A 13,621-nucleotide genomic window follows, 5' to 3' on the forward strand; every position below is an offset into this window, starting at 1 on the left:
TATTAATTACAAGTATTGTCGGTTCAATCTAAACAGGGTCATGTAATATTTTTAATATTCACAACTGAATTTCTGAACAACTAAAATCATTTATTTTCCGTAATTTTTAGTTGAATATGTTCTAGCATGGAGTTATAACTCCATGGTTCTAGTGACGTGTTACCGGGATACCTAACATATTAGAACGTCATGAATAATAATCTGCTATTTTTAGCTCATATGACGTAATGTACTGTATTCGATCATTGAATGACTAAAAACAAAAAAAGAATGTATTCCCCAATTGTTTTAAATAGTTGGGTTGATATGGCCCATCATATCAACCCAACTATTTATATTCAGTTTCATTCACTTTTTGGATAACTAGTTCACTATAATAATATATCTCTATGATCCAAGTGATGTTCAAACATCATTTCCCAAAGATGACCACAGGTGAAAAAAACCAACAAAAACACACTTTAGTTTTATATGTTTGCATTTATTAGTAATCTTCCTTTAGATCACAGAGTTTATATTATTTTCCAACTCCTTGTTTAGAACAAGGAGAGAATAGAATCTGATTATCACTATTCATGTAATTGTAAGCTCTGAATTAAATTCACACATTTAAAATCAGCAGCATAGGCAAACATACTAACATCTAATTAACAAAATAATATAATCTTATATAAACTAAAAACACACTTAAATTAAACTAAATGTGAACAGTGCATCATGGAATATATGATTCTGATTCTACATATGAAACACCAGTTTAAGATTATTGACAGACGGACGGTGTAGGCATGTGTATAACCATAGAGATAAAGTACATAGTAAACAATATCTCCATTGTAGAATGTAATGTAATGTGGGATAAAAAAAATACTGGAGGTTTGAGGCAAATAATGTTTGCTTTATGGTGATCAAGAATACAAGAAATCTGCCCAGGTAGTCATTAGGTATTATTGTGTCTTTAGATACTTTGAAGTAAAAAAAATACTATAAGGGAATCTTATAAGCTTAGTCATAATTATCATTTGTGACAAAGTGTTCTTGTTTTAGTAGTAAAGTATTCTATGATATTTCAACCATAATACAATTTACTGGTTATCAGTATAAAGTTGTCAATATATATAATATATAATATATATATTTCCATTAGTTATAGCATATTTCTAAATAAATAGTAAAGTGTTTTCTATGTATGATATTTTAATCATACAATTTATTGATAATCGGTACAAAGTTCATTAAAAGTAAATATGATTAGTAATTTATATTTTCATTAAGTTAATATATTTTAAACTAAAAATCAATACATGTAATAAAATAAGATAACTACTTGATACCTATCTTACACTGGTACCTGCAAATTGTTAAATGCAATGAAATTAGCTGTTTTAACAAATAAACAAATCACAGGAATTAGAAGAATGGCTTTTCTTTATACAATGGTGTATTTGCTGGAAGTAGGCCTATAATATAAAAGTCACCTAAAACAGACGTTACAATTATATGATTATTCCTCCTTTTCTATATTTCATACACTTATTTACACATTTATACACGACATCTCAAACATCATTAGTGTAAATGTTCATACTGTACTATACTTTTTATTCCAACTAGTGTATGCATTTTAAACTATAAACTGGTTATTTTATTGCACTCAAAACTGTCCACAAAAACAGGGCTTAAAAATATCAATATAACAACCAAGTCTAGGCTAAAAAAAAACTCAAATAAATAAAATAAAATATATGTATGTTCCGTTCTCATTTAAATAATCATGATGAACGTGAAAATCATAATGGTATGCTGAACACAAATGGAATTTAGCCTACAGCAGTAAAATACCAGGGATGCATATTAATGCTTTCACATGTATATTAAGATAATTGTTTTATGTTGACCTCCTAAAAATGAAATATCGGGTACCAAGTCATTACTTATTAAGAATTGATTATAAACATCAGATATTAGTTAGTAAACTTAAAAAATGTCCATCCTCACTGGCAACCTATTTGCACACAAGTTGACCTTTTCAATACAAATCAAGTTTAAGGTGAAGAAATTTAAAAGAAAAAAAATTGCCAGGACACCCAAATCTGAGACCTTATTTGCCCTGTTTTACTCTGCGAGCATTGTAACATCTTGTATCTCTGTTGGAAAACAGTCTTTGGGGGCCAAAATGTATTGCTTTTGTCTGAAACGACTTGTGTAGAAAAGACAACATTTAACATTCTTTGTTGTACCTGTATTACTATTATTATTTTTTGAAAACCCAATCTGAAATACAAAATAAACATAAATACTGCAATAATAAATTAGTGTTTAACTTAATCATATAAATGGTAACCACCACAACAACCTGAAACAGTCCTACTATAACTTGTATAAATTATATAATTATTTTTTATACACATCAAAATATTTAACAAAGTTAATAAAAATATTTAAAAAGATTTAATTTAATCTAATTGATAATGAAACTTTCCTCTATCAGAGTTACATTGTGGTCTATTGGATTTACATTGTGGTTTACAATTCTGTCTTCTGTCCGTTCAAATACGAATAAAATTAGTGTTAAACACTCAATATACCGTGCCCCCCAATGTAAAGTGCTTGTGTTACATTCTGAAAGCTCTATCTGAAATCAATTGGAGTTATGTCAGAGGCACAGCAGATTTATTGTGGTTAACAATACAAGACGTAGTGTATAAGAGAGTAAATTGCTAACACAACCACTTAATATTCATGCAAATCGAACATTCCAGAGTTCTGATTGGTTGTACAATTTTTCGAGTCACAAACATAGTATGAATATGCATGGTCATTATTCTGTTGATTCGCGTGATCAAATTCACCTAGTGGAAAACCAGCTTAACTCAGAGATGATTTGGATCAGCTTAAGTGCGCATAGAACAGAGTAAACTCTAGTATGATGATCAAACACAACAAGGAAAAACTCATGGTTCCACACAAGAGTTAATAAATAGTCACCATCACTTTATGGCAAGTTGTCAATTAAATCTTCTTTTACTATTCAATTCTACTTTGAACGTACTAAAGTATGCAAATGAGGCCAACAGAGTATTAATTGTTCTTTTAATTGGGAGTGAAAATTAATATCTACACAATTGGAAGAGTTAACATGTTTTAAAGCTCTGTCTACACTATCAAAAAAAGTGTGATGTGCCCAAATATGGTATTGATATGACATCACATCATCATGTCCATGGGCACATCACATTTTGTTGTCACATAAAGTTTGATAGTGTAGACAGAGCTTTAGACCATATCAAAAAAATGTGTACAGTTAACCAGAATACCTTGTATGCACAAATTCAATCAACACTCTCAATATAATTGTTTTTTCTTTGCCAATCCTCCATATTGTTCTTGTATGTTTTGTTCTGTATTTGTCTGTATGAAAATATTTTATGGTATTTTTAAATTACACACGTTAATACTATGTTTTACATTACTTCCACAATGAGCACAGAAACACATGAACTGTATGGTGGAGCCTTTTAAGAATCAATGCTGATATCTTCAGCATGTCGCATAAAAAGGCACAGCTAAAATAAAGTACAAACTCATGTTTAGAAACACCATACAGTACTCACATGAATGCATGCCCAACCCTGTTTTTATGTAATCGTATATTCTTTTACATTTGGTGTTGTAGGTTAAAAATTACCATAAAATAATTTATATTGTTGAAATCAAAATGATTAGTACATTTTGAAATATATTAATTGGAAAGAAAAATTAAAACCTAATATTCACTAAAAAGTAAATACTTAATAAGAAAAAACATACAAACGTGATATTTTATACTACTGTACAATAATGTTCAAACAGATGATTTTAGCATAATAATATGTTATTCAAGAAAATATTAATTATAAAATATGCATTTATTGTTTACGAGTTGTCTGCAGCTTTGTTAGAATCTGAAGGAACAGATATATCTAATTCTGCGATTAAATCCTCTAGTACAGTGAAATCTTTGGATTCCAAAAGGTGAAACTCATATGAGAAAAGAACAAGTTGTACGAGGACGCAGTTGAGGTGGGGGTGAAGCTGGAAGAAGACTAGCTGTTCAAAGTGCGAGTGATAGATGTGAGCTAAAACGTGAAATAAGTATCGTAGAATCTTATGCATAATGCTCTCGATATTGCTAGGGAAGACTTGACCTGCAAAATAAAATCAAAATTATATTAGGTATAACATAGGTAGTTCTTATATAGCACTTTATGTACAATGCTTCTAAGAGCTTCACATTGCTACCCCGATTATTTTTTAATCAAACAGTAAACACATATGGAATCATACTCCCATATAATGTTGTAGCCAGTAATTGGCGCAGTTGTGTTTTGACCGTACCAGGTATGCATTTGTACACTTGGGTGACGAGAGGCAAATTAAGTTTAAAAGTGTCTTGTGCTTAAGGATACAAGCAATGTGACAAGCGTTGGATTCAAACTCACAATCAGTAGTCCAATGCAGTGTGCCACACACTTGCATCCATTATGGTCTCAGTATGTTGTTGGTGACAACTATACTTGTGCTGTGACCCATAATGACCTCCAGCTCACTAAACTGGAATTCTTCAGTTTGGTTTGGGTTTACCTTTTTTTGACTCTGTAATACAGTGCTTAGAGGTTTCACAACATTAGGTGCCTTATTTATTTACCTGTAGACCACATAGCTTACAAGTGCTATATGTATATATAGCTGCTCAATAGTTGTATAAATTATGGGGGTTAGGGTTAGGGTTTTTTCAGAAATTAAATTTACATTACATCTGCAATGAAACCATCAAATTTGTTCTATTTTTTGCTAGCAAACAATTATGATGTGATTTAAGTTATAAATGTTGTGCCATGTTTATAAAAAGATGTTAATTCCTGTAAACTCTTAATAGCAATGTGGTAAATGGCATTGTGGGAGTAAATCTTATGAGCTTATGATGAGATCACTGAATTTATTTTTAGACCCTTCATTTAATAATAACACAGGGAGTTCAATTTTCTTCACAGCTCTCTTACCATGGATATGCTCTCAACCTATTAAAGTGAATGTCACTGTTATATAACCAAAACATAATGTACTGTAGTATCTGAACAAAAAAGCCTTACTGTAGTCAACATTAAATTCAATAACGTATGAATGAAACAAAATAACAACAATTAAGTCAAAAAATTTAAATACACATAAGAGTAGATAGAGGCTATGGAGCTATTAACAAAAACATTCCCAAAAGTGCCAGTTACTTTACACTGTAGATCTTCACATTTCTAACAATATGAGTGTAAACTGTCAATCTATCGCTTGCTTTGAAAACCTTTTGGGCACTAAGATTCTAAGAACTGTGCATTATAGTATAATTTAGGCATCAGATGCATACTCACCATATTTAACAGGAAACACTGTTTCATCCTTCATGTTCATTTGTATATAACTCATGACATAGTCTGTGTATTGTGGCCCTGTACATTTCATCTTCTTTCCTTTATCATCATACCAAAAGTACTGACTGCAAATATACATTTCAATAAAGATAGTAAAAATATTGTATTCAGTGCTATGACTCACTAATAATACAGATGCATGATACATAAATATTTTGGCACACATAGCGTTTCATATGTTTAATACTTGAGCAGGAATCAGGTGTGCAGACAAATATATCGAAATGCAACTGTTTGAACAACATAACAAGACAATAGAGAGCTTTTTATTTGTGACTGTGACTGACAACTAATGAACTAACTTTGTTCAGGACCACAATCGATATGTTGTTTAACATCATGTGGACCTAAAAACCATCAATACTGTATCGAGGTGATGATCAAGGAAACACGTCCCAATATCCTCACATGCACACAGTAGCATTAACATGACATACTTTGGTCATCGCAATTTAAAAGCTTCTTTAACAACTAGAGACTTTGAGCAAGTCTTGTGGGTAAGAGCACAGCATATCATGATCTGAGATAGCAGAAGCCTGCACTAATTATTGTGCTCTTTTAATTTTTTTTTTATTATTTTAACATACTAAATATTATATTATTACTGAATTATGAAATACCAAATAATAGTATAAATAATGCATTTTATGAGTGGAATTGGTAAAAAGAAAGTGTTATTCAATTTAATCGCAAAAACAGCACAGATGAGTTTCCTGTAAAACTCATGGCACATGGTATACAAAATCAATCAATTGTCCAGGAAACAATTTGCAAATTGATCAAATCAATCAGCTAAATATTAATCAGTCAGCTAATTAATAATCAGCCAGCTAATTGATAATAATACACCAGCTAACTGATAATGATCTGCCAGCTAATTGATAATAATCAGCCACCTATAAATTGATAATAATCAACCAGCTGATTGATATAATCAGCCAGTTAATTGATAATAATAAGCCAGCTAATTGATAAATCAGTCAGCTATTAGGGTAAAGATTTTGGAATATTAAGTATTTTCCTTTGAATAGTATACAGGTATCAGCAGGCAAACAAGATGACCAAAATTCCTTGAATAAAACACTCTAATAATACATCTTTTTAAAACATCAAATTGCTATAAAGATGAGATAGAGACAACAAATCTATACATATAATGGGATTTAAGGGTATGCTTCAAATTAACATACTAAATGACAATTCAAAATATATAAGATTCAGTATTATTATTTTTATAATTGTTCAATACACCTGTCTAGAAATTTTTAATTTCAACAATTGAATTGAATATTTTACGAGGGTCAATTTTTCCTATAAGCATTCAGGCTAAACAATCGGATAAGTTTAATAGAAACAAAATAATAAAATGAGAGAGGACAAGTTGACACAATTGATGATATGCTCACATGATTTTCAGGTGGGCTCCAATATGTTTTGTAGACAATGTTTTTTAGACATTTAAATTGATTTAATTGATTGATACAATTAAAAACCAAAAAATTATAATACATAATTTATCTAGATTAGATTATGCACATGTCAATTGTATGACCCACTATTTTTTTTTTGTGCATTATTTTTTACTAAAAAGTGTAATGATAATGTTTCAAACCTACGTATTGCAAGGAGCGACCATTACTGGACATGTTTCATTAGTACAGAATTCAGACACCACTCCATACAATACATTGATGTTATTGAAAAATGATAAACCTGAGGAAGATGAAAACAAGAGAAAAATTAAAGCAATGGATAGTATTTCTTATTTTTTAACTGAGGAATGGGGTAAAATAGTTGGTCAACTTCATACTAATCATTCTGGCGTGTGTGTTTGTGTGCTTATGTCGACATGGAACTCAACTCAACTGTGTCTACAAGCAACTGACCTCAACTGAACGCAACTGACAGGCACATAAAAAAAAAATTTAAGTTCCTTTCATTTCACTTTAAATGGCGTCTTTCGTGCATGCATTATGTTAACCAGGACTAGTTACATTTCCAGTGTCGACATAAAGCGCTCATTCATTCGTTCTGTTCAGTTCATTTTAGTTACGTTCAGTTGCTCGAAAATTCAACATAGCGCTCTTGCACAACTAGTCCCTTTCACTCAGTTGAGTTCTGCATCAACATAAGTGCACATTTAGTAACGTATGGTTTTCAGTAAATGTACAGTAATTTCCTTTAGAAGGAAATAGGTAACATTATCAGGTTACTGAAGAAATCTTTCCTCATAGTCATTTCAAGTTTGTTAATAATTATCATATTTTGAGGACGGCATCACAAACAGATTTTCATACTTACAATTAGATGCAAGCCATTCGTTAAGCTCTAACCCTTTGGGCAACCTGACAAGTTCTCGTATATCAAGGTCAATGACCTGTGATTTCGTATACTGTGGCTCTAAGAATAATTTCTTTTCCTCCACCGTAGTTGGCTTCTTCTCCTTCCTCGGTCGCCTATCAAAAAAAGAATATTGCGAACAAAATTTTACAAATTTCTCCATTACTGTAGACAAGAATCTCTCTGATCATTTATTCAAGAAATCTTTCTCATTTATTAATTGTAATCTCAAAGGATAAAGCAATTTCTTCTTTAGGCTATAATATCGAACATCACAACACAATATTCCCATAAGATAATAGACAAAAGCTTGATTTAATGCAATCAAAGCCAAATAGCTTTATTTTCAGTCTCAACAATAACAAACCATTTATTTTTGTTTGTTTAAAAAAAGTAAACATACAGTAAAAACATTATTCAATAATGTAACAATTAATAAAAAACAAGAGAAATATTAAATAACTCTCCATTACTGTACCTGAAAACATTAATAAAAAGAAAATAGATTTTGTACAACTATTAATAATAAACAACTTTTATATGAAATTCTTTTTATAATTATATACGACAAAAAGGTGCTGATTTGAACAACTGAATTATATCCTGTGAATGTAACCAGCCTGCAGTTTTTCTGATAAACAATAAATTTAATAATTAAAACACGAGTGTGGTTTATTTACAAACATCAAAAGGAACTGTCCATGTGAAGAATGAGAGAGATACAGCATGCTGTACTTTAATATACAGCTGTAATAACAAAAAAACAACTGAATCAATGTAAATTTTACTTTATTATATCAAGGTATTATTATTATTTTTATGCTTAAAATTTCTCATCAACAAATCAATATCAACATAATTTAATACAATAAAAATCTGGAATGAATACACAATATACAGTTTAAAAGGTAATTGGAAAATAATAATTAATATTGTATTTTAACTTAGAAAATCCATATGAAAAGCTGTTAAACTTCAAGGCTATCCCCTTATAATTGCTCTCAACTTTTTGTTACTGTATCTTTAATATTGTATTATATTATTATTATTATATTTTTGTTTTCTAATGGAGAGTAATAATAAACAAATATAATTTTTCCTGTATGGTATTTCAAGAATTATGAATGGAATATTCCAAACTTTCAAATACTGTATGTCATGTCAAACTATAACATTTCAGTTGGTGGGGGTTGGAGATAGTTCAAGACTTTCAAATGTCCAGATGAATACCATATTAATGACTGTCACTATGTTATGAGTCATGTTGGGTACATTTCAATATGGCATTATACTAGCAAGCATTATATTGTATCCAGAATACAGCACTGTACTGTATAAACCTAAAATTGGCGTACTTACCAAAAAAGACGAAGCATTTAATTGTATAATAGCAATCCTCAAAATAATGATAAAAGTTCAATACTGAAATGTGTACAAACTATACTGTATCATAACATTTATCACAAGATATACTATCAGTACTGTATGCTATTCAATTATCTTCTCCATTCAGATACTGAATCATGCAATTACTGAACACTACTGTATGGGTAAATACAACATGAAACATCTGTACTTTGCAGAATCAATAAAATTGTAATCTTGATATGAAAAAGATTATTAATTCAGAGTTGAAAGAAATCTTGATTATTTCTACCGACAATACGTCATATTAAGACTTCCTCATCAGTCATTGAATATTAAATCTCAATTATGAACCCTGATCAAAATTACTAATTGTAGTCATTTTGTTACATTAACCATGTACAAGCAGTTGTTGTAAATTGTGTTTTTTAAAATATGTTATTTTTATTTGGCACATAAGAGTAAGAGTAAGACAGACACTGACATAATATTATTAAAGATATTAAATAAACAAATAATGAATGTTTACGAGTGCAATGGTAAAATAATTTCACAAGGTGAAATAGAATCTTCGCAAAATAAAATTATTTTTTTCATTGCACAATATAAAATACTCATTACTCGTTTTAACGAGTGGCTAGACCATGATTTTGAATTTTTTATTTTAAACCATTCACGATGAAGGTTTGCACTCCCATTTTGGAAAAATTTTAATGATACTGTCAATTAGCAAATTAGATATTGATAGCTGAGTACAGTAGTAGTTGCACTCCTGGAAGTACATTTTTGGAAAATTAGAGATTATTGGGATTCTCAGATTGTACAATTACCACGGTTCCTTTTTTAACTGAACTTAGCCTAAATTAGGGGTTGGGATTAAACTCAAACATGGGTGATAGACAGCAATACTTGAACTTGAGGTACACACTATAGGCTATTAAATGGTTTTACAGTAACCTTCATGTTTATCATGCCAATTTTCAATCAATAGTTTCTACTGAATTATTAGGCACAGAGGAAGAAAATAGAACAACTATAATTCAAGCTGTTTAGAGCAATAGTTTGTGGAAATTATTCAGAAAGGAAAACAAATTATTTATGCAATGCTTATTTTCATATCAAAGAAGCTGACTCAGTTCAGCAATACTAATATTCATTGACCTCCTTGTTGTATAATTTAGAATTGTTATTATCTGAATACTAAACCAAGTATACCAAGGAAACTAGACTCACCTATATCTCATGTAGAATTGGTGAATAGAAAATGGCCAACAGGAATACAAATCATATACCGATCTCATGGCCCTTGCCATTTTATACATACAACTAAAAATCAATGAAACAGCCGTATATTTTAAAGCAAGTCACAGTATTGTATCTTGACTGTATCTCACATTGCTTTAGTCAATATAGCAAAGTGAATTTGCAATAAGCAAGTCAACTAATAGCTTTGGTTTGTAATAAATATAGCACAGCCAATGAATTCTAATGACATAGTGCATTTCCAATTTGTTTCCTTCTCTGTATCCTTAAAACACTCACTGATAACATAATTTAAGCCATATTTTTTTTTTACATTCTCTTCCTTAAAGGCGGATTGACTTATGAAATAAAGCGTTACAAATTGAATTAACGAGTTAGGAGCAGTGCAATAAAAATAAGTGGGTGGTTATTTTTTTCTCCCTTTTGCAACTTAGTTAATATCTTGAATAACAGTATTTTCTGAATATCTTTGTAAATGGATGATTACAGTTGATAAATAAATTCATGAAATGCAGTGCTATAGTGGTAGAAATCTGACATAAATTTAGAATGAATTTCCTGACCTTCATTGTAATATTAATATGGGTAAGACCTAGGATGTCCTTGACAATATTTTATCTTTTTTGTGATTTATTATATAATTATAATTTATATATTGTTGTACAGTATATTTTTTAAGCGATACTGTATACACTCTGTTCCAACTTGGGAAAAATGAAATATCATAGATAATAGCCTACCAACCAAACAAGGGTGTTACAGCTTTTACAATACATACATCCAAACATAGAGGGAGCTATTAAATCAAAATCTATGGAAAAATAAAACCTACAGTATACAGTACCTACAGTAGTAGCAAACAACTGGTATGTCAGGCGCTTTGAAGCATGACATGCCGATGGCAAGTGTCACACCATTGGATTTTTGGCCTTTTTAGTTAACCACAAAAGAGCAGCAGTAGTAGAACCTAAAGGGTAAACTCAAGCTCTGTCAGGATACAGTATTAAAAACCAATCAAGGAAATTTGCACCCACAGCATGAAATTCGATTTGAACTTATTTTGAAAAACATAAAAATACAGAAACAAAGATAAAATTAAAAGAGACAGGATTTTCCACAATTAGAAACTCCTACGAGGAGACTTAGTAAGCAATTCAAATTTTTGGTACTGTGAATTAATTAATTAGTTATTAATTATTTAAAATCCTAATACTGTAATTATTATTTTACGTAAAAACGGAGTAAATTTTGAAATAAAACATGCTTATTAATGATCGTATTGCATGCAGAGAAGGGTGTGCTGGCAATATTTTTCAGTGGAGGTTAGGCTAATCCGGTTAGGTTATTTTTGGTAACATTTTGGAAACATAGCGGGATTTAATGCTAATATTTATGTCAGAAATTGTAGTTTAAACACTAAGTAGTGTGCCTTACAAATGAAAATTTAGAACATGCTTTAAAGCCTTTTTTAAAATAATAAATTCATAGTAGTTCAGTGGAATCCTAGGAATCCGCAACAATTCAGCCTAGGTTTTGATGGAGGGTGAAACATGCCACCTTTGGGCAAAACTATATAAATGTCCGAAATGTTGCTTGGTTATAATATTTTGACTGTGAAGCCAGTACAGTCAAAATATTAAGATAGACAAAAAAAAGACATCCCTGTCAATTGATAGATTCCTCCATACTGGAACTTTTTTTAGCATTAGGCAAGGAATTAATTGAGTAATATAGAATTAAGTAATTTTGTTTTATAGCCAATCTTGTTATTACCAAATTTACATTTAGTAGCTTGTGGGGTACATGCCAGTGCAATGTGGGAGCATTACTTAGTGAAATTGTGAAAAGCAATAAAATAAAAATGTTTTTTGTAATTAGTTCAGTAGGTCTATAAAGGTTTACTAATATTGGTTTTCATTATTTATTCAATGCTCCAATTGCTATCAATCAGTTTGATTACTTGAATAATATTGTACTCTTTTTTTGTCTAAATATGTGCTGTCGATGTTACTGTGTGCACTGTGTACCACATGTAAACACAGTCAGAGCTGGTTGACAATTAAATTATTAAAAATTTTGAGTAATTCCCTTGAGATAACTTTTTTTTTTGTAAAATGTATCTTATGCCTGAATAAATAATAATAATCATTAATGAGATGAAAAGTGGTCCAAAAAAAGTTAAACCAGAAGCAAAACCATGTGACATGATGGGCCTCGCTCTAGCCTACTACTACTGTACTAGCCACTCTATTTTAATTAATATTTAAAAGTAAAACTAGGGGCCTAGATTTTAATTTTGTCACTTTGAATTGATGAGTTAGTTATCCGCACAACAAACATGTACGTAAAAAAAGATTCTGCCATTATGACCTGAAGAAAATATGTAAACTGTCATGAATTGTGTAGGTATCAGCAGAAGAATCATATTCATATAGTCATACCATCTGCCGGCTAGCTAGACTTCACCTCAAAGTTTATTATGCCGGGGTTCCTCAAGAAGGCCGGCCTAATCAAACCTCAGGACAGCCAGGCTGTACGTAGTAGGACTAGCAGTCTATGCCTAGCCTAGTATCACTAGGCCTACGGCCTAAGGCTAGGCCTAGCTAGCCTAGGAGCTAGGCCTCTTCTAGCGTAGTTTAGTAGGCCTACTAGGTAGGCGGCCGGGCTAGGCATAACTCGTTGGTCAAAAGTGGGTTAAGCAAAGTATATATTGGGGCATTACTTACCATATCCAGTCCATCATTGGTTTATTTTATATTGATTGATTTATATTGAGTCTAAAAACACTAGCTAATGTCACTCTTGATGGCCTTTTTCCCCTTTTCCGTCTCCTCTCTGTTGACTTTACTTTTTATTGTTGTTGAAGGTCAAGTCAAATATAATGTAGTATCGATGTGTACAGCCGCCGTGTAGCACGTCGCGTAGACTTCTGTGTCAGCGTCTGGTTCATCAAAGACTGAGTCAAATAGATGAAACTCCTGGGGGAGGAAAGGCCATTACATAACAATAATATTTTATATCTAATCTTATATTTTCAATATAACAGTACTTTTATTTCATTTTACGGGTACTTTATTAACCCAGGCCTACTAAATTTCTCATTAAATGATAAACTGAATTTTAACTTCCATATGTCATAATCGTCATCTTGAAATAGTTACCATTTTGCTGCATACGGTGCCGGAGCC

At 30.9% G+C, this 13,621-nt stretch overlaps 1 protein-coding gene across 1 annotated transcript; it reads right to left on the reverse strand.

Moving 5' to 3' along the window:
• Positions 1–472: 472 nt before the first annotated feature.
• LOC144848182 (MOB kinase activator 2-like) lies at positions 473–13,300 on the reverse strand. The gene is made up of 5 exons (XM_078704893.1): positions 13,160–13,300; positions 7,767–7,921; positions 7,082–7,178; positions 5,406–5,530; positions 473–4,187 (listed from the first exon to the last, which is right to left on the reverse strand). The coding sequence occupies exons 1-5, from the start codon at positions 13,174–13,176 to the stop codon at positions 3,916–3,918; spliced, it is 666 nt and encodes a 221-aa protein (XP_078561019.1). The 5' UTR covers positions 13,177–13,300; the 3' UTR covers positions 473–3,915.
• Between the last annotated feature and the right edge of the window lie 321 nt (positions 13,301–13,621).

This window comes from Antedon bifida, chromosome 7 (genome assembly GCF_963402885.1).
Source record: "Antedon bifida chromosome 7, ecAntBifi1.1, whole genome shotgun sequence".
NCBI lineage: Eukaryota > Metazoa > Echinodermata > Crinoidea > Comatulida > Antedonidae > Antedon > Antedon bifida.

What these genes read in the sequence shown, in the direction of transcription:
- LOC144848182 (XM_078704893.1), bottom strand. An exon ending in ATGGTCGCTCCTTGCAATAC is followed by an intron (nt 5,531 to 7,081) that starts GTAGGTTTGAAA and finishes GTATATTTGCAG; the next exon opens with TCAGTACTTTTGGTATGATG. An exon ending in AGTGTTTCCTGTTAAATATG is followed by an intron (nt 4,188 to 5,405) that starts GTGAGTATGCAT and finishes TTTATTTTGCAG; the next exon opens with GTCAAGTCTTCCCTAGCAAT.